The sequence below is a fragment of the Psammomys obesus genome, unplaced genomic scaffold (genome assembly GCF_907164565.1).
Source record: "Psammomys obesus unplaced genomic scaffold, mPsaObe1.curated_primary_1811, whole genome shotgun sequence".
In the NCBI taxonomy this organism is placed as follows: domain Eukaryota; kingdom Metazoa; phylum Chordata; class Mammalia; order Rodentia; family Muridae; genus Psammomys; species Psammomys obesus.
In genome coordinates, this window is record NW_026591918.1 from 2,238,244 (window position 1) to 2,262,085 (window position 23,842).

General features: G+C 44.4%; 1 protein-coding gene across 1 annotated transcript; it reads left to right on the forward strand.

Moving 5' to 3' along the window:
- The first annotated feature begins 1,591 nt into the window (after positions 1-1,591).
- Mapk1ip1l (mitogen-activated protein kinase 1 interacting protein 1 like) lies at positions 1,592-18,634 on the forward strand. Its single transcript, XM_055612356.1, has 4 exons — positions 1,592-1,693; positions 9,552-9,573; positions 11,503-12,189; positions 14,577-18,634. The coding sequence occupies exons 2-4, from the start codon at positions 9,556-9,558 to the stop codon at positions 14,586-14,588; spliced, it is 717 nt and encodes a 238-aa protein (XP_055468331.1). The 5' UTR covers positions 1,592-1,693; positions 9,552-9,555; the 3' UTR covers positions 14,589-18,634.
- Positions 18,635-23,842: the final 5,208 nt, after the last annotated feature.

The window sequence follows — 23,842 nt, forward strand, 5'->3', positions numbered from 1 at the left end:
TCATCTGTGTTAAATTCAAGAGTGTTCCATGATACACTTGTGAAGGTCAGAGCACAGCTTTCGAGGGCAGGCTCTCTTTTGAGGCAGAAATCTGCCTCCAGTAGTAGGCAGAATTGTAGCTGCCAGCCATAGCATCTAGGTTTTCACATGAGTTTAAATCATCGAAATCAGATGGCAGAATTTTTATTTATTTATTTATTTATTTATTTATTTATTTATTTACTTATTTATTTATTTATTTATTTATTTATTTATTTATTTATTTATTTATTTTTGGCAAGCACCTTTGCCTGCTAATCCGAAACCTTGGCCCTAGCCTTTGTGGTTTTGTTTTTCAGAACATTATTATTATTGGGAGCTGCGGGGGTGGGGGAAATCATGTGGCAGGTGTGGAAGTCAAAGGATAATTTGTGAAGTGACCGTCAAACTCGATTGTCAAGCCTGTACAGCAAGCACTTCAACCAGCTGAGCCTCGTTTCCGGCCAGTGTTGTGTTTTAAGAAGCATTTCTATCTTTGAATGAAAGTGAGGACATGACCACTCCTAGGTATGGTTGAGAGAGGTTTTATTGTAGATAGGAGAGAGAACAGCCAGCGACCCTGGAAGGGTCCAGGGTGCACCTAATGCTAAGACCCTTTAATACAGTTTCCTCATGTTGTGGTGACCCCCAACCATAAAATTATTTTCGTTTTTGCTTCATAACTGTATGTTTGCTAGTGTTGTGAATTGTAATGTAAATATATGCGATCCCTGTGAAAGGGTCATTTGACTCCCAAAGGGCTCACAACCTACAGGTTAAGAACCACAGTTCTCAATTTAAGACTTAGAGGGAATAAGAGCTTATTCTGGAGCCATTCTGAGTGACAATGGCCCCAGAATACAAATGTAGGTTACCTCAAAGTCCATGTACCAACATGGAACCAGTATCACGAGTTTCAAGGCAAATTTAAAATACACTGGTGTGTACATTGAAGAGACAGGCACATCCATATAGAAGCTTTTCTATACGCCTAAGAGGCTATCTGCTGATAGTCTTAACGTTTGGGTTGCTGTAAGTTAGTTGCCTGTTACTAGATTCAAAAAGGTTTCTATCTGTTGCCACATGGTAGTTTTGACACAAAGGTGGGCACGGAACGGCTGTTCTGGAGGGCTAGCACTAGCCCAAGATAGGTAATTAGCCTCTGGACCTGCAATAGTCCAAGTTTTTCGCGGTCCATAAATTCTAAATGGCCACTCGGTCTCTGAAGGAACAGACTGCTCTCAGAAGTTTTCCTTCACAGCACGCTTAGGGAGTCTTCCTCTTTCCCTCACCTCTTTTCTCAATTTGGCTGTGCGAGGGCAGCCAGCTGGGAGCCTGGCTGCAAAGCCCGCAGAACGCACGGAATCCAAATCCGCTTCCAGCCACGGGGCGGCCTCGAGCGTCTCCGGCCAGCGGGTTTCGCTCGGGGCCTGTGAAACTAGTCACGCTGCACGCGGCACAGCGGCCCGGGCGCCGGGAGCCACGCGGGCCGGGGCGCCGGCAGTGGGCGGGGCGGCCGGAAACGGCGGGCAGCCCGGCCGGGCCGCGCGCTTCCTCTTCCGGTGCCGGGAGGAGCCGCGAGTCCGCCGCCTGGGTCCGTCCGGCCCGCGCTGCCGCCCGTCCCTGCGCCCTCGTCGCGGTCACTGCGCCACGCGCAGCGCTCGGATCCCGCCGGGTGAGTCTGCTCCGGCGCCCGCGGTGGGGCCGGCGGGCGCGGGCTCCGGGCCTGGCGCGCCCTCGGCGGGAAGGGCCTCCGGGACCTGCGAGCGCCCCGGTGTCCCGGCCGGCGGGTTCCCGGGCCCCGCAGGCCAGGCTGGGGGGAGGGCCGGAGCGGCGACCCTCCCCCACGCCCTGCCACCCGCTAGGGGCCGGTTCGCTCCGGCTGATCCCGATTCCCTTTGTTCGCTTAGCCCCAGAGGGCAGCGCCTCTGCACCCTGGGCCCCGCGCCCCACGTCTCCCAGCCACCCACTTCTAATAAAAACGGTGGTGGAGGAGGCCCAGTCCTCCTTACGGGAAGGCCTGGCGCCCGGTAATTCCGTGCGGCAGGGTCCTCGCTGTCCGGGACGGAATGTGCCAGGGGCGGAGGAACGGAGTCCTTTTGCAGGACTTAGGCCAGCTAACAACGCTGGAATCTCTCCACCCTGCCTTGAAAACCGAAAGCGATGTTTCCACTAATCCCAGCGTTCAAGTTTCGAACCAGAGCCACCGTAGCGATGCGTTACAGCCCACTAAGGTGTACACACGTGTACCTCCGGGGTGTTCAAGGCCTGTGCGAAGCCAGACCCTTACTGCTGAGGTCGCCTTCTCAAGTCTTTGTTTAGTGGTGCTCCTTGGGTGGGTGGGGAGTGGTTTTCTCATGCGTGGTGTGTAGAAGCCACTTTTTAAAACCAATTTGCTTCAGAAACTTTAAAGCCATTGCCGCAGTTGTAATGTTCTTTTTGATTACAGAAGGAACCGCGGTATCCATCTTCATTCTTTTAACTGAGGTTGAGAGTCTTGGGGCCGCTATACTTAGGAATTCAGCAGTCTTCAAATTCTGTGATTTATAAAGACCTGCTACAGAGGAACTGTAACACCCCTAGACTTGGGGGCCATTAATCCATTATTAATATTTATACTGGCTGAGCCCATAATTAAGTGATTAAGCGCTGGCCTGGCTTGCTTTGAGGCCCTAAATTCAATCCCCAAAACTTTAGGGAAGGAAAATATATCTATACGCACCAGTTATAATGATTCAGACCACAGCTGGGGACGAGTGGGAAATGAAATGGATAAATAGCGCTGGGTCTGCTTTTGCCACCAAATAAGTTTTGTGCCATACTTAGACGATTGCGTTTTCTAATATTTTTGGTTTGAAGGTGTTGTGTGATCCGTTTAAATCCAATATAACTCAAACACCAGGTCAATGCAGATGACAAAGATTTACTTTGTAATATTTGTGATTTGAAAGTGTTATGGGGTCCGCTTAAATCCAATATAACTCAAACACCAGGTCAATACAGATGACAAAGATTTATTGTAATGAAGACGTTATTGACAGAACAGACTTAGGAGTTGAACTTCGACCCTGAAGGGACATTGTATAATATATTTAAAAGATGAAACCATAAAACAAAGGGGAGTAGGGTGGGCTGTAGCATTGTTCAATCATATATTGAAACAAGGGTTTGAATAAGGGAGTTCCATCATTTAGGATAGGAGTCTGTTCCTGGACCTGGGAACATGAACTTAGTTTGACCATTGCTGCAAGATGTCGAAGTTGTTCTTGAAATGGGTGGACTTGGGCAGATAAAACTTGTCCCTGAGGTGGCTGGACTGTTTTCTTCCAACAAAAGCTGTTCAGCCATTGGGAAGTCCCCAGCTCCCCTAGGGCCTTGGACCTTGAATTTAGTTTCTCCCTATGATTAAATGGAGTCTGAAAAGAAATGGTAGTATTTAGAATAAGATTCTTTTGCTTGCTCCCAACAAAAATAGACAAAGGTTTGTGGTTTTATTGTAGCGGTTGTAAAAGCTAATGTTTGTTGAGTTTTTCCTCTGTGCCAGGCAGTGACTTGAGAGATTTACAAATTTATATAAGCCTCAGCAAATCTCTGCAAAATACCCATTAACTCTCATATATAAGACTCAGAGAATTGTGCAGGGGCCATACAGGCAGTTTACTCCGTTAGCTTTGTCCCACGCATCTACATGTGAAAAGAGAAGGCGGGGCTGGAGAGTGGAGAGGGAGCACTCAGTTGTCAAAGCTGCGCTGTTCTCGCTGAGACTCAGCACTCACATGAGGCAGCTCACAACTTCTGTAGCACCAGCTCCAGGGAATTCAGCACCTCCAGCCTTTTTGGGCACCTGCATTGAAGTGAACAAACCTGTATACACTTTTTTTTTTTTTTTTTTTTTTGTAAAAATACCAAGAGAAGAGAATTGCATTGTTGTTGCTTATGTGCTGTTTTCCAAGCACTGTTAGTCACTGAGTCAGATGAAACCTTGTTTAATTCCTATGTAACATTACTGGTCCATTCTAAATATATAAAAAAAACTGAAGTTGACTCAACTAAGCTAAAGTATTTGGACCCTTGTCCAAAACTCTCTGCTAAACTAATTCTTGATTTCTCTGTATTCTGACCAATCTGAACTGTTTCTGCTTCCCCACAGTTTTATACAAACTGTTCTTACCCTGAGCCTGTCTTTAACCTAATATTCTCTTACATTTATTCCAGACTGCAGAGACAGCACTTCTCAAGTATGTCTGTGCGTGCCACTAATTACCCTAAAGCCCAGGGGTGTGTCACACTTGGTTTCCAAAAAATGAATTAAATTATAAAAGGTACCACTAGGAATTTAAATGTTTAAAAACATCCCATGCTTTTTTTGGCTGCCCAGTTGTAACATGAAATACAATCTGATAAATTAGCGAGTACTAAAAGCTAACGTAAATATATACTAATATAATAGTCCAAATTAACCTGTAAACCTCACCTGTTCAAGGACCAGGACAGGAATTCTGGGAGTTGTAGTTCTTGGAAAATAACAAAGCCTTGTGGGAAAGTGCAGTGGCCAATGACACATGTCTCTGGGACACTCTCTGAGTGTCCACACTCAGGGAGTGATCCTGACCAAAGTCCATCTCTTGGTCAACATTTAATATGTGGTAAAGCTTGCTTCAAGTTTGACCCAAAATGGTGGATTTTTGTTTTGTTTTGTTTTTTGTTTGTTTTCTGTTGAATCTCAAGATTAACACTATCACACACTAAAATCACAAAAATCCTGCTTTTCCTTGGTTTCTCTGAGTTTACATATTGTTTGGTGTGTATGTGTTTAGATTCTTGAGCTTTAGCTGTCAGTAAGGTATCCAGGAGTCACAGCTTTGATAGATGGTTAAGCTTGCTTTTGTCAGAAAGGACTGCTGCTCATGTTTAAGTGCACAGTCTTCTACTGTTTGGTCCCTTGTCACAGTTTGATGGCCTTCTGAAGTGTTGCTTGCCAGTTGTCACTAACAAGTCAATGGATTTTAGCTTCCTTAAACTTTGTGTGAGGATGATTTCCTTAAAGACCATATACTCTAATGATGTGTTTTGCTCTCCTGGTGGCTAGTAAAAGACATTTATACTATGTTTTTTCTATTTTCTCCTAAAGAAATAAGTATTTTTCAGCCTGGGAACAATGAGATCCTGTCTACAAAGAGGAGGAAACTGGAGAAGCAAGGAAAGTAAATACCGATAAAAGCCTCTACCTTGCTGTTGGCATTTTAAATAGTAATGGGAAATTTAGAAACGAAAAGCTGTGAATTGAAGATGTGAGTGTGGCATAGGACAGCCTCAAGTTCCCAGTCCTGCCCCTGGCCACGGCCTCCAGATTTCAGTTGTGAACCATCTCGCCCCATATTAAAATACTCTTGCTTCTAAACCTCTTCTTTGCTGTGCTCAAAGTTACATCTGTGTGATCTTCATTAGTGCAGTTGGGTGTTTTTTGAGGCTTTGAGAACATCTAGGTATTGTGACGTTCTGCAGCCTAGCTCAGGCCTCGTTACTGATAGGCATTGGTAATGCTTACTGCTCTCTCTCGAGAATGGGACCTGGGAAAGTGGAGCTGGAGAATGAGGTGGACTGAAGTCTGATGCAATAACCCGCTTTGTTGAGACAGTTTATCCTGCTGAGGGGTTCGAGGAGGCATATGAGTAAAGCGCGTAGCCACACGGGCAGCTTCATGCAGCAAAAGCGTATTTCCCGTGGAAGTGTGCAACCAAGTCACAGTAGCCAGTTGTAAAGAGTGATCTGAAGGAAACGCATTCGTTTCCAAGACATCTGGGAGGGCACAAAACCATATTCCAAGAGCAGTTCATGTGTTTTGAGGAAACTGAGGGCACAAGTCTTGGTTTCCTGGAGTTTTCTCACAAGTGCTCAGAAATCTGAAGTGCACTATGTCCTCACATCTTCCACTTTTTTTTTTTAATGCAAGATGTCCAAAGTGGTTTTATTTTGAGATGTTGTTAATAAGTCTAATTGTCATTTGATGCATGAGTATCCCATAAGCGAACAAATGATAAATATAATATTAGAACATTAAAAGCATTGTGTGTAATACTCTGCCACCTAGAACAGAGATCCAAACTATGTCCATTACTATTGGTTACATTATATTGATCAGAAAAATCTAGCGAACAGCTTGGAAAGAGACTCAATTAATAATTCTGGTGTCTATAGAATATAAGCTTGTATCTGCCTTTAGTAGGCATACAGATGTTAAGGTATGCTATACAAGTAGTAGTGACCCAAGGGAAAATTAGATGTCATTCCTTGTTCAGATGAGTGGATGAATGACTCTAATAAGGTCTCAAGGTCCGATCACAAACACAGGATCATTAGTAAAGTAGCTTCTGTCTTGGTATATGGGGGCTGTAAGTTGGCCTCAGGTGAGCAGACTTGATGTATGATGATGTATGGTCGATATCTCCCTTTGCCCCGTAGCTGGAAGTTCGCCGTTTTTCTGGTAAGTTTCGCTGTCTCTTTGCCCTCAGTGGCCTGGAGCTGGAGGAAATAAAGAATCCTTCATGTATCATTGGGTCCATCTGCAATAACATGTGCGTGCCCTGTTGCAGCTTTCTGGAAAGGGGACATAGCGCAGGTTAATGCGTCAGCTTGCGTATCTGCTCCTTCAGGAGGACCAGAGAGGTCAGGGTGTGCTCAGAGTGTGCGTAAACATGAGCGATAAATAATGTGTGCAGGTTTAACCAGATGTAGTTCTTGTAGAAATGGGAGCATAGCAATGTGAAGACAAAATTAAAGCAGTCTCTCTCTATTCATGAAAATAATCCTACAACATAAACAGAATCTGAAACAACATTTATGGGTTTATGAATTAACCATAATAGATGAATCAAAACAGCCATTTCCACCTGTTGGGCTGAGGAAAAATATTAATATTAATATTATTAATAGTATTAAAAATATTATATTAAAATTAATAATAATTAAAAATATTGATATTAATTAATAATACTATCTGGACCATGAATCCCTCCTATACCCTTTGTGACCCATCAACAAAATAAGTATGTGCCTGTGCGAGATGGTTGGACAGTTTTTGTAATCACAAAATCAGTTTGTACAAAAAAAAAAAAAAATTCCATAGTTTACTAGGTAGATAATGATTTCATATCCTTCTGTAGTAATCTGCAAATTAAATTTGATAATCCATAGAGTTCTGCAATGCTCTTAAAAACTGATTGTTAACAGAGTGGTGATGGTGCGTGCCTTTAAACCTAGCACTTGGGAGGAGGAGGCATGTGGATCTATGAGTTCTAGACTAGCCTGGTCTACAGAGTGAGTTCCAGGACAGCCAAGACTACACAGAGACACCCTGTCTCAAAAAAACAAAACAAAAACTCTTTTAAAGCCTGATGATTAGTTAAGGATAATATAATAGAGCAAGGATTAAATCTCTACTGTTGAGATCAGGTCCTCCCCTGATTTACTAATTGAGCAAGAAGAGTAAGGTAAGTAGTTAACATTTTATGGTCCTTGTAAGTGAATCCATTCCTAAGGTTTGTCCTCTTGTGCTAGAATCCCTGTAGGAGACAGTTTAATGGGGAAATTAAGTAAGTTTAAAGTTGACTTTGCTTTTCTGCACCCAGAAGCTGGGTGGTCATAACATTTGCATCGTAGGGAATATCGCTGTGCTCAGTAAGCGTCCAGCAAACACTCTTGTCAGTACAGCAAGAGTGTTGTAAAGGCAACTTTTCCATTGAGAAGGATTAAGTTATTAATTACTACTTAGAAGAATTGAGGAATAGTAAACATGTTAAACCACAAACATATCTTAATCACAAAATAGAGATACTGAAAGTAGAGGCAGATTAATAAATTAACAAAAAGTTAAAACTTAATACCAAAAGAAATACCACTTAAGAGAGTTGAAAGGATCTTTGCAGAAAGCTCTTGTCTCGTGGAACAGCTAGTGTTCTTGCCATCTAAGAAGATGGTGTAGGTGGAATGATGTATTATTACTAAGTATTGAATAATGGGATTGGGTGGAACTGCCTGCTGCCTTAGTCTAGTCCTACAGAGTCGGGGTGAGTAAGAGCAGGTTAAAAGTGACAACAGCGCTAAGGTAACTGGAAAGGAATGGAAGTTTTCTAGGCTGATGGAAAACTTTTTTGGAGTGGCCAGAGCTTAAAGTGACCATTTGTCTTTCTACTTTATGTTGATTGCATTTCAACTTGAAAAATGGCAAGGGGTGGGGCACCACATAAGCCAGACATCCTGGCAGGAGGATCAGAAAGCCAAGGTCATCCTGTGCCACATATCAGGGTCAATGATAGCCTTGTATACAAGATCCCGCCTCAAAAAAAAAAAAAAAAAAGACTGGTTAAGGACTTGCCTGGCTCGTCCAAGCGAGGCCCTAGATCCCACCCTGGTACTGTGGTCGATCAGGAAAGAGAGGCAAGCAGTCTGTCCATCCAGTGATGGAGGGGTGTTCACAGGAAGTGAATGCGATTGAGGCCTGAGTTTAAAAGGTTATTAATCTGTTGTGATTTAAAGTTCTAGTAATACCCAGAGCTAAAAGAAGAGTTTAAAGGTCACAGCCTAAATTTGCTGGACCAGGTTGACTCCAGATAAACTTGCACGTCTGCCTCTATTTCACATCTGCTGTTTTTTCCTGATTATGCCTGTACAACAGTTGATTTGAAAAAGAAGCCATGAATTTGAAAAAGCAAGAAAGGGTATGTGGGAGAGCATAGGAAAGGAAAGGGGGTCGGGGAATAATTTAATTATAATCTCAAAAAAAAAAAAGCAGCCAGGTGCAGTGGCACACACCTTTAACCCCAGCACTCCAGAGGCAGAGGCAGGTGATCTCTGAGTTCGAGGTTAGCCTGGTCTACAAAGTTGAGTCCAGCCAAGGCTACACAGAGAAACCCTGTCTTGAAAACACAAAACAAAACAAAAAGCTGGGCAAGCCAGCAAGCATTTATCCACGGCCTGTGCTTCTGTTCATAACACTGGATTCCTGCTTGATTTCCCTCAGTAACTGTGACCTGGGAGTTGTAAGATAAAGTACACTTCACCCTGCTGCCAACAAGACTAAAGGAAGGAAGGAGGAAAGGAAAGAAAAGTCGATGGAAAGTGTGGGTCAGGATGAGCTGGAAATTATACAGTTAGTCATGTGGAAGATTGAAGGAGTTTCTACCAAGAATTTCTTGGTCATGCATGATTGATTTGAGCTCAAGAGTTTGAGATTAGCCTGCACAGTGAGAGCCCACTGGTAGATAATATGCAATCCAACAAGAATGAAGTTGCTTATCTTAATTTTAGTAGAAAAAAAATTCCTATATAAAAGAAAACATAATACCAGCACTCAGGAGGCAGAGTCTGGCAGATCAAAGACAACCAGGGCTATACAGAGAAACCCTGTAGGGGGAAGATTCCATTTAAGTAAAGTACACACACACAGAAACACAAATAAATAAATAAACAAATAAGATTATTCTAAAATATATAAAAGTATAAACACTAATTTTGACATTTTCTTTCTTTTTTAGAAAAATGTCAGATGAATTTTCGGTAAGTTGAACCTTTCTAAGTTTTTGTTTTCTTTTAAGACAAACACAGTCCTGCCAGGAAAGATGGGGCAGGAAGATTATTTTGTGTGTGTGTAAGTGTATGCCAAGGCCCAGACATGGACCTTGATGGCTGCTTTGACTACACATGCACGCACACACGCACATCGTTGGTTGTGGAGTGGCTAGAAGTGGTTACACAGTCTTTAATAAACATTTTTGTAATTCTTCTCTTTGGTCTGCTGTAAAAGAATGTTAATTCAGAACGTGGCTATTTTGGCACATGTTTGGAGATCACATCCAAAGATCTTTTAGGTCTGTGTGATCCAGCTGGAATACAAATAAATAATCCTTTAATCCAGGAGACAGAGGCAGGGAGATCTTAGTTCAAGGCCAGCCTGGTATAGAACAAGTTTCAGGTAGAGAAAAGGTTAGATCCAGGCATGGTGGCACATGCCTTTATTCCCAAACAGTGAAGGTTTGTAGAAGGAAGCAGCCATGTTTAAAGTGATGTCTAGTTGAGTGGCAGAAACAGTGACAAATCAGAAAGACTTGACAGAATAGGAGACACCCAACTCTCAGGAGAAGAGAGAGGAAAGGGGCAATGAGAGGAGGCAGTTTTACAGAGAGAGTTTAGAGAGCAGTTTCAAGAGGAGACTGCAGCAGATTGCTGGAGTTTGAGACCAAACAGAGCAATTCAGAGGCTGGGGGGGGGGGGGGGGGGAGCCAGATTGAATAAGTCACCTGGGAGAGGAGTTTGAGCCAGAACAGCTGAGTAGAACAGGCAGCCCAGACCTTGGAGAGAACTAGAAAGGGTGAGCTTATTAAACAATAGGTCTCAGAGGCTGAAAACATTCTAGGGCTAGGTTAGATTGTATGGAGGCTGGAAGCTTCCAAGACTAAGTTAGCAGGAGGCAGTAAGCCTCTGAGACAACGAAAGAACAAGAACCAGGCAAATACAAGTTACTTTTAATATTACTTTCCCAGTAATATTAAAATCCCAACATTTATTGAAAATTACTGGTCGGACATAGTGCTGCATGCTTGTTATCTCAGCACTTGCGAGGTGGAGGCAGAGAACTAAAAATCCAGGGCTGGGGCCGCAGAGATGGCTTAGAGCAGAGGCCAAATGTATAAACTTATGAAGACGTGCTCCTCTGGTTTGCTTTCTCTTGCTGTGATGGAGAACATGACCAGAAGCAACTTGGGAAAGAAAATGTAGGTTTCATTCTACAGCTTGTCCATCATAAAGGGAAGCCAGGGCAGGACCTCAAGGCAGGGCCTGGAGGCAAGAACATGAACCTAAGGGTTCCGTGGAGGAACCCTTGCTTGCTTCTTGGGAGTCATAATAAGTTTTTAAAGTTCACGGTCAGCCTGGAGAGGTGCCTCAGTGGTTAGGAGCACTGGCTGCTCCTTTAAATGACCTGGGTGCAATTCCCAGCACCCACATGGCAGCTCACAGCTGTCCAATTCCAGTTCCAGGGGACCTGTGGCACCAGGCACATAGGTGATGCACACACAGGCAAAATACCGCTACACATAAAATAAAGTTTAGGGTTAGCCTGTGCTATGTGAGGCCTTGTCTCAACAAGAATGCATTTTACTTTAAACTATGTTTATGTAAATTGCCTCATTTAAAGCTGAATTTAACCCTAAAACTTTTTGAAACAAAAAAGTAAAGGCTGAGAGTCACATGTGGGTTCCTATCCAATTTCCCACATTATATTCACTCACGGTTCAGAAATGAAGTGTAGAAGTAGCTATATTTAGGACAGTTGAACGTTAGAGAATTTGCATCGCAGAGGTAATGTTCACGTTCTTTAAGACCCCACTAAGGCTTGTAATCCCCAGGAGTTGTGTGTGGTTTGCATGGGATTATTAGCATGTTTGCTTTGACTTGCCCTGGATAAGACATACCTGTTTCCTGTTACAGTTGGCAGATGCGCTACCCGAACAGTCCTCGGCCAAAACGTCTGTGAGCAACACAAAAGCCGGCCAGTCTCAAGGCTGGCCGGGCTCCGGCCCGTGGAGTAACCCCAGGGCTCCGCCTGCACTGCCTCCGGGACTCCCGCCAAGTGCAGCGCCCTCCACTGTGCCTTTTGGACCAGCACCAACAGGAATGTATCCCTCCATGCCTCCAACCGGACCACCACCAGGACCCCCAGCACCCTTTCCTCCTGGACCGTCATGTCTCCCACCTAGTGGTCCTTATCCAGCCCCTGCTGTGCCAGGCCCTGGCCCCACAGGGCCATATGCTACACCAAATATGCCCATGCCGGAGCTACCTAGGCCATACGGTGCACCCACAGATCCAGCTGCAGTTGGTACTTTAGGTCCATGGGGATCCATGTCTTCTGGACCTTGGGCACCAGGAATTGGGGGGCAGCATCCTAATATGCCATATCGATCTCCAGGGCCATATCCCACTGTTCCTCCTCCAGTGTCAGGAGCACCGCCTGTTCCATGGGGCACTGTGCCGCCAGGAGCCTGGGGACCACCAGCACCATATCCTGGCCCTGCAGGATCATATCCCTCGCCAGGACCCCATCCTACTCTGAATAATCCTTACCAAGTGCCTTCAGGACCTTCTGGTGCTCCACCAATGCCTGGTGGCCCTCATGTAAGTGTTCAGCTTGTTAGGGCCATGTAGTCAGAGTCACGTTGACACAGCTGGAAGATTATTCTGGGTGGGAGATGAGAGCGCTTCTGATACTTAAAATGGTTATGAATCTATAACCTGAGTAAGTGAGAACTTCTGCTTTAGTTGCAGCATTTCGAAGGAGAAGAATCCCTACTACTAACAAGAGAAAGGGAAGCTTCTCAGATCCTAAACGCACTGTACTGTGATGAGCGGTGTGTTCCTCAGCCCCTTAGGTGACGAGAAGGTGCACACCATGGGCTGGGCTGTGTTGTGTTACTATTCTAACTGCCGTCCTACCAGGTCACAAAGCAGGTGTCCATGTAGAGGAATTAAATATCTGCCTCAGCTGTGAAGAGAAACATTCTTAGTAAATTGTCCTCTGAAATTTTATTAGTGCATTCTCCCCCAAAATGTGTGTGTGTGTGTGTGTGTGTGTGTGTGTGTGTGTGTGTGTCTATTCTGCCAAAACATCTCCCTCCAGATTGTTTTCTTACAAGGTGCCATAAGACTTGCTGTTTACATTTGTTATACAGTAAGGTCTATTTCAGGCCATCACAGAGTCCGCAGCTACACGCACTGATTATATGTGGGAGGCATGGAGTCCCTTGTGCTCACAGATAAGCACTGGGGAGCCAGGGATGTTACACGCACAGGGTTGTCTCTTCAAGGAAGAGATGGATGACCTGTTGTCTGCCCAGAAGACTGGGAGCAGATGTGGTTAATAACCTGGTGACCTTTTCGTTATCTGTGTGGCCGAGACCACCCTGGACCCTCCCCAGATACTATGGTGAACTTGTCAATCTGTAGAACCCATTGTTATGCAAGTGTACTTGTAAAAAGTGTTTCTGTATAGTCCTTTCTTAAGCATCATTGTGCACACCGGATTGAGTTATATATCACCAAGAAATTCCTCACCAAATTGTGGTGTGCTTAAATATGCTTAAAATCAGCTACTTAGGGTCAGATTCCCTAAGTTTGAACCAACACCAGCTACTGAGTCATGGTGAACTGAGCTGCCTTGCCTCCTGCAAGGTTCCTTGTCAGCACTGCCTGTGGCGGGCAATCTGGCAGGGGCAGAGTGAGCCGATCGAGGCTTAGAGCCATGTGATGAACAACAACCGAAGCCAGCTTACACCTCTCTGGAGTTACTCCTTATCTGGGAGGGCCCTGAAATCATATTTCGAGAACAATTCTGTGTTTTTGAAGAAATTGGGGTCACAAGTCTCTTGTCTTGGTTTCTTGGAGTTTTCTTTCAAGCAAGCGCTCAGAAATTTTACGTGATTCCGTTCTTGCACCATGTTCTGAATTCTTTCCCTTTAAGTGCAAAATGTTCAGAGTGGTTTTGTTTTGAGTTGTTGCTGATAAAAAATTGTCATTTGATGCATGCGTACCCTGTTAGCAAACAAATGATAAATATAACAATATTAGAAGCGTAGGGCTGACAGGGACCTTGTATGAGTTTTGTGAAACTAGACCTGGAGTTAGATCCTGTATCAGTATTCATCCTGGCAGCCATAGCTCTCTCCCTAAGGTTGGAGGGCTGCACGGGGTCTCTCGGTCCCCATCTGCTGGTCCCTGTCGGCATTTCAGGCTCACCCTTCAAGTCCCAGTTATTAAACCTTCACATTTGCCTTTGGCGAGCTTGGAAGGGCTTAGAACCATTTTCACAATTAAATAAAAATCATAAGGTAACCTTGCACATTACTAGTCCAGGAAAAAGATACTGATAACATGAAGCAGTAAATCCACAGGAAATGCAAGCATTTTCGAAAGCTTTAATGATGTCCTTCACCTAAAGTTTCTTCTGGAAATCAGAGGTACTTTCAAACCATCTAAGAGTTACATCAGACAAAGCCTTCCCTGGCTTCTGCCCCATTGTTCTCTCTCGCCTCCTCCTATGAGTGACCCTGAGCTCAGGTTCTGGGCACAGCTTGTCACTGCTCCAGAGACAGTGGGTCCTGGGACAGTGGAGCTGATAAGTGAGGTGGACCACAGTTTCGTGCAATAGCCAACTTTATTTGGAACATCACATAATTTATACTCTGAGAGTTAAGAGGGTTCATGTGAGCAAAGTGGACAATCATTAGGGTAAGCCTCAAGTGATGAAGCGAGCTGAACGCAGCAAATAAAAGTGAGTTTGTAACGAAGCAAGATGACTTTTATCCAGTACATCTGGGAGGGCCAAGAACAATTCCGTGTTTTGAAGAAACTGAGGTCACAAGATCCTGTCTTGGTTTATTGGGGTTCTCACCAGCGCTCAGAAGTCTCATATGACTCCAGTTTTGGACTGTTTGAAGTTACACTGTTGGTTGTGATGTCCACAATTATAAAAGTTGATCTCTTTTCCCTTTTTTTTTCTGTTGCAGTCTTACCATTGAGTTGACAGTGAGGAAGAGCTGGCGCACTGCTTTTTGAAGTACATGTATGTGCACATGAAGGCATTTATAAATGGCTGGTTTCACTATTGGTTGAGGACATTCGTGAAAGAACAACTTGCACTTCAGAAAGTTCTGTTTCATGTGTTTGGATATGTAGAACACCACGTGGGTACAATCAGATAAAATGTAGAAGCAAATCATTCAAGTGTGATTAATGTGGCTATGTGTATTGAATAACTTTTGATATTGTGTGTTTAAAACTATACCCTCAAAATCTAAAATATCATGGATTGTTGTTAGTCTGCAACTTAATTGACAGAGTAACTCAAGTATTTTTTGTAATCACCCTCCACCCTGCCCCCATATAACTAAGAACAATCACATATTTGGAACATGAGTCCTCAATGTTTTGAGCTCCTTCTACCTACAGAAACCAGGTCCTCTTGTTATAGTGTGGCTACTAAGTATAAGACAACCATTATATTCAGTTCTTCCAAAATAACAAAATTGCATTATGACCTAAGGGCAGGTTTCTTGCTCTGTCAGAGCTCTAGAAAAGTGTTGGTACCAAATGCACTTAAAATGTTAAGGCATAGTGTAATTGGCCTGCCCAGCCTTAGGAAGCAATAAGAAAACTGGGGGGAGGAGTAAGGCAGCTGCCCCCGGGCAGTCACTGGCACAGCCGTCTAAGCCAGCAGCTGCCGCCGGGCAGTCACTGGCACAGCCGTCTAAGCCAGCAGCTGCCCCCGGGCAGTCACAGCCGTCTAAGCCAGCAGCTGGAGCTAGGAGCTAACAGCTGGGCCAGTGCTGATATCAGGTCCTTTTTGACAATCTAATTTGGAATTCACAACTCATTTTTTTTTTCTTTAAACAAGTTATTGGAGGGGGTAAATAAAACAGACATCGTGTGTGACATTTTTTAAATGGGAAAAAATACTCAGAATTCCAAAGGACATTCTCACGATTCCTGAACCACAACCTGTTTGAGTTGTTGCAGAATTATACACATTTATCTGTGTATAATATGTTTCTCGGCTTCATATACAGGGCAACTGAAGGAGAATGCTCTTTGGCTGACATAGCCATGGTCAGACTCCCCGCCACAGACCAGCTGGAGGAAGCAGAGCTTGGCAGGTGGCTCCTGCAGGCCCTTAAGCATCTGGCTGAGTGAGTGTGCTTGCAGAGCTGTTGCTCTCCTGAAATGTAATGACGCCTCTGGCGCCTGTGAGTCGGGAGGCACAAGCTGTTGTGCAGCTCTCCCAGCGGCAACAAGGCCTGTGAGCAGCCAGTCCCACCCCAACTTCCTGGGTTGACAGAGATCCTGGATTTGCTGCCTGGTGGGTTCCAGACCTTGTAATGGGTAGTAGGTCATGACCCCAGCCTACCCAGGACCCAGTTGTCCACCGCATGTGTGGGCTCTGGCATTTTGGTGTAGTCCTCTGTTTGGAGCTCTACACCCTACTGTGAGGTGTGTCCAGCTTTCTTTGAGCTTGTTGGGGTGTGCAAGGGTGCGGTGGCAGTGACTAGTGACCCAAATGTCTTCCAGGAGCGTTCAGGCATTGATTTATCAAAGACACTTCCTTCATTAGGCCTTAAGACTTGGCTTAAGTGCATTTCATGCCAACATTTTTCCACAGTTCTGTCAGAGCAAGAAACCTCTCCCCGGAGCTTAATGCAACTGTGAAAGGAACATTTTGTAATTTTAGCAGAACTAGGAATAATGGTTAAATTAAACTTTGTAACCACAAGAAAATAAAATTATGCCACTAAAATATGAAAAGAGGCCCCAGTTTGTATGGGTAGAGGAGCTACTTGGAGAGTTTGTCCTTGGGTGTGTTTGAGGTTCTCCCATTGGTTTCCAGATGCCATCCTGTTAGACTTTCCTGAAGGAACAGCTGGATTTCTAAAAAGATTTCTAATTTCCCTGGGGGCTTCTTGGATCTGGAAGCCAACCTGCCAGCCTGGGCATCTGGGCCCCGGAACATCCATCATCACTGCCCTGCCTACAGATAACCTTAAGCCAAGATTTATCAGTTGCCAAGTTCATCAGCCAATGTGTTGGGGTTTTGTTTTTCTTTGGGGGTGGGGCAGACTGTTCTTGTTAGTAGAATTTAATGACCCATCCTGTGTGATGTGCTCTGGATGGTAATTCCATTTAAGCCCTTGTTTTTTAGGACTTCACAACTGATAATGGGGATTTATTTGGTTTGTCATTATTATTTAATACAAGAGTGGAAATCAAAAAGACAGGATTTTTATTTTCAGAATATTTCTCTTGTTACCCTCAGGTTGGGTTCAAGATAGGATCAAGAAAAGCTAAAAATAAAAAATATAAAAGGTAGCCAAATAAAGAATCCAGAAAGGACTTTCCAGCTTTGTAGGGTAGAGTGTTTGTGGGTTCAAGATAGAGTCAAGAAAAGCTAAAAATAAAAATAAAAAGTAGCCAAATGAGGAAAAGAACCTGAAAAGGGTTTTCTAGTTTTGTTTTAACCTATGGGTAATACTGGTTTGAGAACAAGCCATGCTAGGCCAGAACTGGTCTACCGAAGGACAGTTTGTCAATAAATGTTTGGTCTTAGAAAAATCCAAATTCTAGACCTTATTGACATGGTCTGACAAGAATTCTTAAATAAAGATAGTTGAGATGTGTGCAAGAATAGTGTTTCTAAAGTTGAAATGTTGAGTTTTGCAATATTCAGTTCTTTATCTAAGGCCCCTCCTTTCTTCATCTTGCTGTCAGTAGAGAGTAACAGTCCATTTTCTCATAACACACCTTACAAACTAATGCCATCTTTTGTCTCCCATAGACAGCTTTTGATTGAGGTTGGTAAGATCCTGCCTCGTTTTCATGGCGGTTCCATACAGCTCTCACCATGTATTCCCCACCCTGAGTAACTCAAAGCTAGCTTTCTCAGATGCTGGGAATGCAACCTCCAGAAGAGCGCAGGCCTTTAAAGCAGTGTTTAGGGAAGCAGATGCCTAATGGAACTAGCTGCTAGAGAGTGGTGGGTGCTTTGAGGGAAGATACGCTTAGGGAAGCAAATGCCACTCAGAACAGACACTTTATTTTCAGAACTGCCAACTGAATCAAAGTGAGTATTGGCGGTTGGGGCCAAGATTCCATTCCTGAGTCTAGCTGCAGGAGACACCTGAGGACCGAGCCTGTGCATCCTGTACAGGTACAGCCTGTACCGAGCCACGCGTACATCGTGACTGGGCTCTCGGCCCTGCACTAGCGCACCCACTTTAGGCACACTGTTACCAGCCCCCTAGAGAAGGGGTAATTAACCGTGGCTGTCAGTGAGGATAACAGGCCTGTCCTGGAGCTCTGTGTAAATGAGGAACTCATGGAAATGTCTGCCTCCCAAATACTGAGATTAAATGCATGTGACTGGCTTAATAAACGTCAGGTGTGTGTGTTTGAATGCCTGAAGCATGGCGACTCATGCCTTTGATCCCAGCACTTGGAAATGAGAGGCAGTCAGACTTCAGAGTTCAAGGACAGCCAGGGTTATACACGGAAAACACGTCTCAACAACAGTAAAAACATATCTTTCAACATGGTAGTGCTGATCAGTGCAACTATTCAAGTGTGCAAAGTAACAGGACGCTTTTCCTCTGCTCTTCTGGATAAAGGCACTGGCACAGCTGTCTCTGCTTGATAGACACCTGTCATTAAGTAGATTCTACTTTTTATATGTGCTCTATAAAGGTTTTTTTTTTTTTGTAATACTTTTCTTGAGATTGTGATTTTTTTTCATTTATTGAATAATGGCAAATTTGATGTATTTTATAGTCTATGCATTTTAAGTTAAGCTGCCTGAAGTGTGTTTGAGACCTACACGTTTGTACTATGAACTGTAAGCAATGGAAGATAACTAGGTTTTGTCACCTGCTGCTGTATTTGCAAACAAAGACAAATGTTGCTTGAAGATGTAATTATAATTAGAAGTAGGCTATGGATGTGATACTTGATATTTTTAAGGTAAACTTGTTTGCTTTGTGTGTGATACCTGAAAGCCTTTTTTAAAAATGTATTTTCATGATTTCATGGTTTCTCTGTGTTTTATTGCCCTGGCAAAGTTTGAAGCTTCCCTAAGAGTCCAGAGCCCAGTTAGCTTCCTATTTGTATTCCTAAAGAAGACGAGGGTCTGCAGTCCCTGTCAGCGTGTGTCCTGCATTCTCTAGGGAATTCCAGCCGGCTGCCTGCAGAGAGTCCTGCTTCATAAACACTGGTCAGCAACAGCATGCCAGCACCCGTGGGGAGGATGGCCCCAAGACTGGACCACCCGGAACCAGGCATCTGCCTGAGGTCAGGGAACCAGCCCTCTCCACCCTTGTGGCCACCACCCCCACTTTCTCTTACAAACTAACTCCTTTTGCCTTGACTTGCAATTAGTTAAGAGTCACGTTAAGCTTGATGTACTTGAGCCTGTCCGTGGGAGTTAGCCAGCCTCACAACTCCCATGTGAATGGGCTGAGAACGAAGTTTTTGGAAGAGGTTGTGCCCTTTTTAAAATAAGTTTAGAGTGGTTTCTGGTATTCTGGGTTCCTGAAAGTGCCCACCTAAAGTAGAGCTAAGAAATAGTGAAATTGAAATGTAAGACAATCCTTACATTTCATGGGCCCCGTTGGCTGTTTGGCTTTCTCACTGTGAAATGGCATTGCTCTAACACATGCCAAGTTTCCTGACCCAGCATTTCTTTTTTACCACTACTAGTACCATCTGTCTCTACAGTAGATGTCTTAAGAATGAATCCTAACATGACCATGTTTATTCAAATCTGACACACAAAGTAGAAGCCAATGCTAGGAGAGATGTAAGCAATCCCATAGTTTATTTCCTGTGATGGTTAAATGTTTGTTTCCTTGTAGATTTATTTTTATGTGTGATTTTGCACGTATCTGTGAATGTATGCCTTCGGAGGCAGAATAATACACCAGATCCCAGCACCTAAAGTTACAGATGTTGGTGAGCTGCCAGATATGGGATCAAACTGGGTTCTGTAGAAGAGCAGCAATACTCTTAATCTCTAAGTCATCTCTCCAGCCAGTACATAGGTTCTCTTGAACAAATTAGGCAGATTTAGGCCGGCTGTGATGGTGCACACCTGTGATCCTGGCACTCAGGGAGGCAGAGGCAGGTGGACCTCTGTGAGTTCAAGGCCAGCCTGGTCTACAAAGCGAGTCTAGGACAGCCATGGCTACACAGAGAAACCATGTCTGCAAACACAAAAAGGTAGCAGCAGATTTTCCAGATGCCATTTTGTGGTTCTCTGCAATTCAGGCATGTGGTATGGAAAGAGTGTGGTTTCCTGGTGCGGCTAGAGCAGGCCCAGGCACCTGCTTTAGTTTACCCATGAGTTTAGAGTGAGGAAAGATCCGCTGCTTTCAGTTGTGAGAGCTGCTGTTGTGTATTACTACACTGACTCCTGGTTGAGGTTTGCCTGAATCCTAGTTGCAGGTTCTGGGAATCATGTGATAGAATCTTAGAATGCCCAGGTTTCTAGCCCTGCTGCAGTCTTGGCTTCCCATAACCCTTAAGGAACGGTTGGGAAGATGGCTCACAGGTAAAACATGTAACCAGAAAAGCGTGAGGATCTGGATTTGAGTCCCTGGGACCTAGTAAAGGCCAGTGTGGTAATTGTGATCTGTAATCCCATCAAACCTACTGGAATGCAGGAGGATTCCTGGAAATTGGGCCAGCTCACCTGGAGACACAGCAAGGAGGCACAAGAGACTGTCTCAGTGTGGAAGGTAATGGACACCCAAGGTTGTCCTTCAGCATCGCTGTCTACTCTATGACACACATGCGCGGACATGGTTGCACACACAACAATAAGGCATTAGAAACTTCAGTTCTTACTGTGTTATGTTCTCTCTTCAGCCTCGTTTTTAGCCTAATGTCCCTTAAACGTAGTTTAAGGTAATTTTAAAAAGTAGCCTTTTGGGGGTTGGAGGTGGCTCAGCAGTTAGGAGTCCTGGGCTTTCATCTAGAGTACCTGCTTTTATTCTCAGCACCCATGTAACAGCTCACAGCGGCCTTTAACTCCAGTCTCAGAGATCTGGTGCTGGCCTTCTGACCAGCTCCAGCACAAACTCAGACAAAACAACCCATGCACAGAAAATAAATTGTTAAAAGAAGGGCTTAGCTGCTTGGTTGAGATATGGAACCAAGTTTAAAAGAAGTTGTGGAAGCTGGACATTGTTGGAGCACGCACCTGTAATCCCAGCACTCAGACCCCTGAGTTCAAAGCCAGCCTGGTCTATAGACGGAGTTCCAGGATGGTCAGGACTACACCAAGAAACTGTCTTAAAAAAAAAAAAAGTGAACTCCCAGGGCCATCTCTCCTGGTAGTAACAGCCTGTCTACTGGGTTGTGCTCCTCTCGGCTGGACACTGCATCCTCATATGGTCTTTCCATGGCCAGCCTAGTTAGAATTTGGCCATGAGCCATTCTGTCTTGGTTTTGTCCTCTTAGTGTACCCTGAACAGGTGTCACGGTTCTTTTTAAGAAAGGGGCTCAGCTCTAACACAGACCAGAGTCAGCGCAGCTTCCTCCCATCAGCCTACCTCTCATTCTACTGCATCTCCTGGCCGCTAATGGTGTCTGTGCTCTGTGATCGTTACAACACCTTGGAGGAGAAATGCCTGCTTTGCAGTTTGCATGCATGATCCTGCTTAAGCTTCACAAGACAAAAAGGCTCATATCCCCATTTTCTCAATGAGGAAACAGGCTGGTTAGTGGCAGAGCTCTCACAGACCCTGTTGTGGAGCGAGGATTAAAGTCCTGGGCATGAGTCATCAGAGATTGTGCCCAATAGGATGCTGTTCTCGAGAGAAGGGCGGCTCTGTCCTGTGTACCTTCCATGGCTGCCTAGTGCTGTACTTCCTGCAGAACTTCGTCTGGTGTTTAGTGGATGTCAGGGAGCAGATCTTAAACACATTTCTTCTCTGAGTTTCAGTGATTGTGCGAAAGGGATGGTTCTTCAATTACCTAGCGAGTTACAGTACTTCTCGTACTGACTTAGAACTGTAGAGTTGTGTTTGCAAGGGCAGATAACTATCCAAAGGTGTTGAAGTTGAACAGCATGTAAAATGTGGACCCGCGAACTACTATGAAAGTCAACAAAAGGGTCAGATCGCTAGTTCAGTTCAGTCTGTAGTCACCATTGTTAGCAGCATAATGAGTATCCAGCTGTGGTAAAGGGTAGGCCAGAGGTGACCAAGTGGCTGGACAGAAGACCCAGCAGCAAATGGGCAGCCAAGTGACAGGAACTTGTGGAGAGTCAGTTCTACAGAAAGGCCAAATAGTTCTTCCCTTAAACTTGTTAGGACAAGTTCTATAGAGAAGGGTGTGGCCTTCTCCCTCTAGTTGTTGCTGACAGGGCAGCCTGCAGAGGAGATAAGGAAGGAGGGAGGAGGGAGTCAGGCACAATGGTCAAGGGGAATCTTGGAGCCCTGACTCACCAGCAACCAGGTGCTTCTTTATTTATACAGGTTTCACAGAACAAAGACAGACTAATGATTATCCAAGAAGCACAGATTATGTGTTTGATTTTTTTCATTAATATCCAGGTTGCAAGTTCAGTCACAATGAGAAAATACAAAAAGACCAGATTTTTATTATCAGCCCTGTAACTCCAATTTAAAGAACCTAAAGAATATATCCTCCAAAGCAAAAACTATTATATGACAGCCTGCTTCTAGGCTGGCAGTGTTTGCAGTTTTAAAGCACTCCAGACAAACAGAAAATAATCTGAATCAGTCTTTTTATGAATAGCATATACTAATACCTAACCCGTTTTATTATATGTTTTATCATCTACACTATAAAGTAGGACAAGCTTATTTTAAGTCATTCTATCTTATTTACTGAGTTTTATTTCTCCAGGGGTGTACCCTGTAGGACCCTCTATGTTTACATTTTCAGAGAGCTCTAAGCTATAATAAAGAGGACTTGAAACTGTAACCTGTTCTCCTGGCCAGTCAGTCTGTCAATGATCTCTGTTTACCCTGCACCAATTACACTGTTTGAGTTTGCTCAGGGGCAGATGCCCAAGAAGGCTCCTGGAGTAATGGCCTCATCTATCTACATGTTTATCTGTGCTTAATGATCTCCAGAGCATCAGATGGACTTCCAGATAGTACCCAGATAAAGTTAATTTTAGGACTTTCCTAAAAAGACTCAGACATAATTTTCTCAGGAAAAGACATTAATCATAATGTAGAAAGTCTCCGGTAATGCAACATGTAGAGACCAAAACCTGAAAGGTAGAAAGAGAATGACAGCAATTGCAGCATTCAGCTCAACTTTGCTAGAACCCTGTCAGGCAACTGCTGGCTTCATGACTTTTCATGACATTTGCAGTGGATATGGCTGGGCCAAGACTGGCTTGAAATGAGGGCTGGGGAGGTTTCAGTTTCTCTGGGTGTTTGTCTCTCAAAAGCACCTTGTGTTCTCAGTTACCTTTTTTTCTTCTTCTTCTTCCAAGCTAATGCTTTTTCCCCCCGCACAAACTGTATATCCTGAAACAATGCCCACGTTTCTTGGATCTTGGTGGTTGCTGCAGGCAAATCTGACCCAATGTGTGGTAAATTTGCCCTTTGCTTCCTCCAGCCCTGGGTGGGAATGCTTAACAGGAAGTAACGGGGCAGCACTATAGAGTTAGTTATTTCAAAGGACACCTCAGTGGCAAGGGATAAACAGCAAAGGCCTACCAAACTGCTTCAGAAACGCCTGCTGGTTGGAGTATTTGGATGTCATCTCTTGGCTATTAGAGGCATCTTTTTGAGCTCTAGAGCCTGTTGGTCCTCAGGAAGAACCCAGTGCATCTGAGTTGTCACACTGCTGTAGTCCTCAGGCTGTTGGAGCTGCATTCCCATCGCTGCTGTGAGCTCACCGTTATTTGGCAATGCTCTTGTGCGCTGTGGGAAGCAGACTGGCTTCGCTTTAGGCTTCCTGTCACAGTTGCCCCTTCACACCTGCTGTATGCACTCTACTTTTCCATCTGAAGCCTCTGCTCAGAGAACCTTCCGGAATGATTAATTCTTCACATAGACCTCTCTGTAGTGAATGACATCTGTCATAAGTAGCACAGTGGTGTCAGCTTCCATGCAAAGCAGGACCTCAAAATCCTCCAAGCTTGGCTCTGCATTCGCTGCCAGTGCCTTTCACGGACAGTACTCAGAAGTACCCATCAGAAGAAGTCTCCCTCTCACAGGACTCGCATAAAGAAAGGCTTAGCATCCCC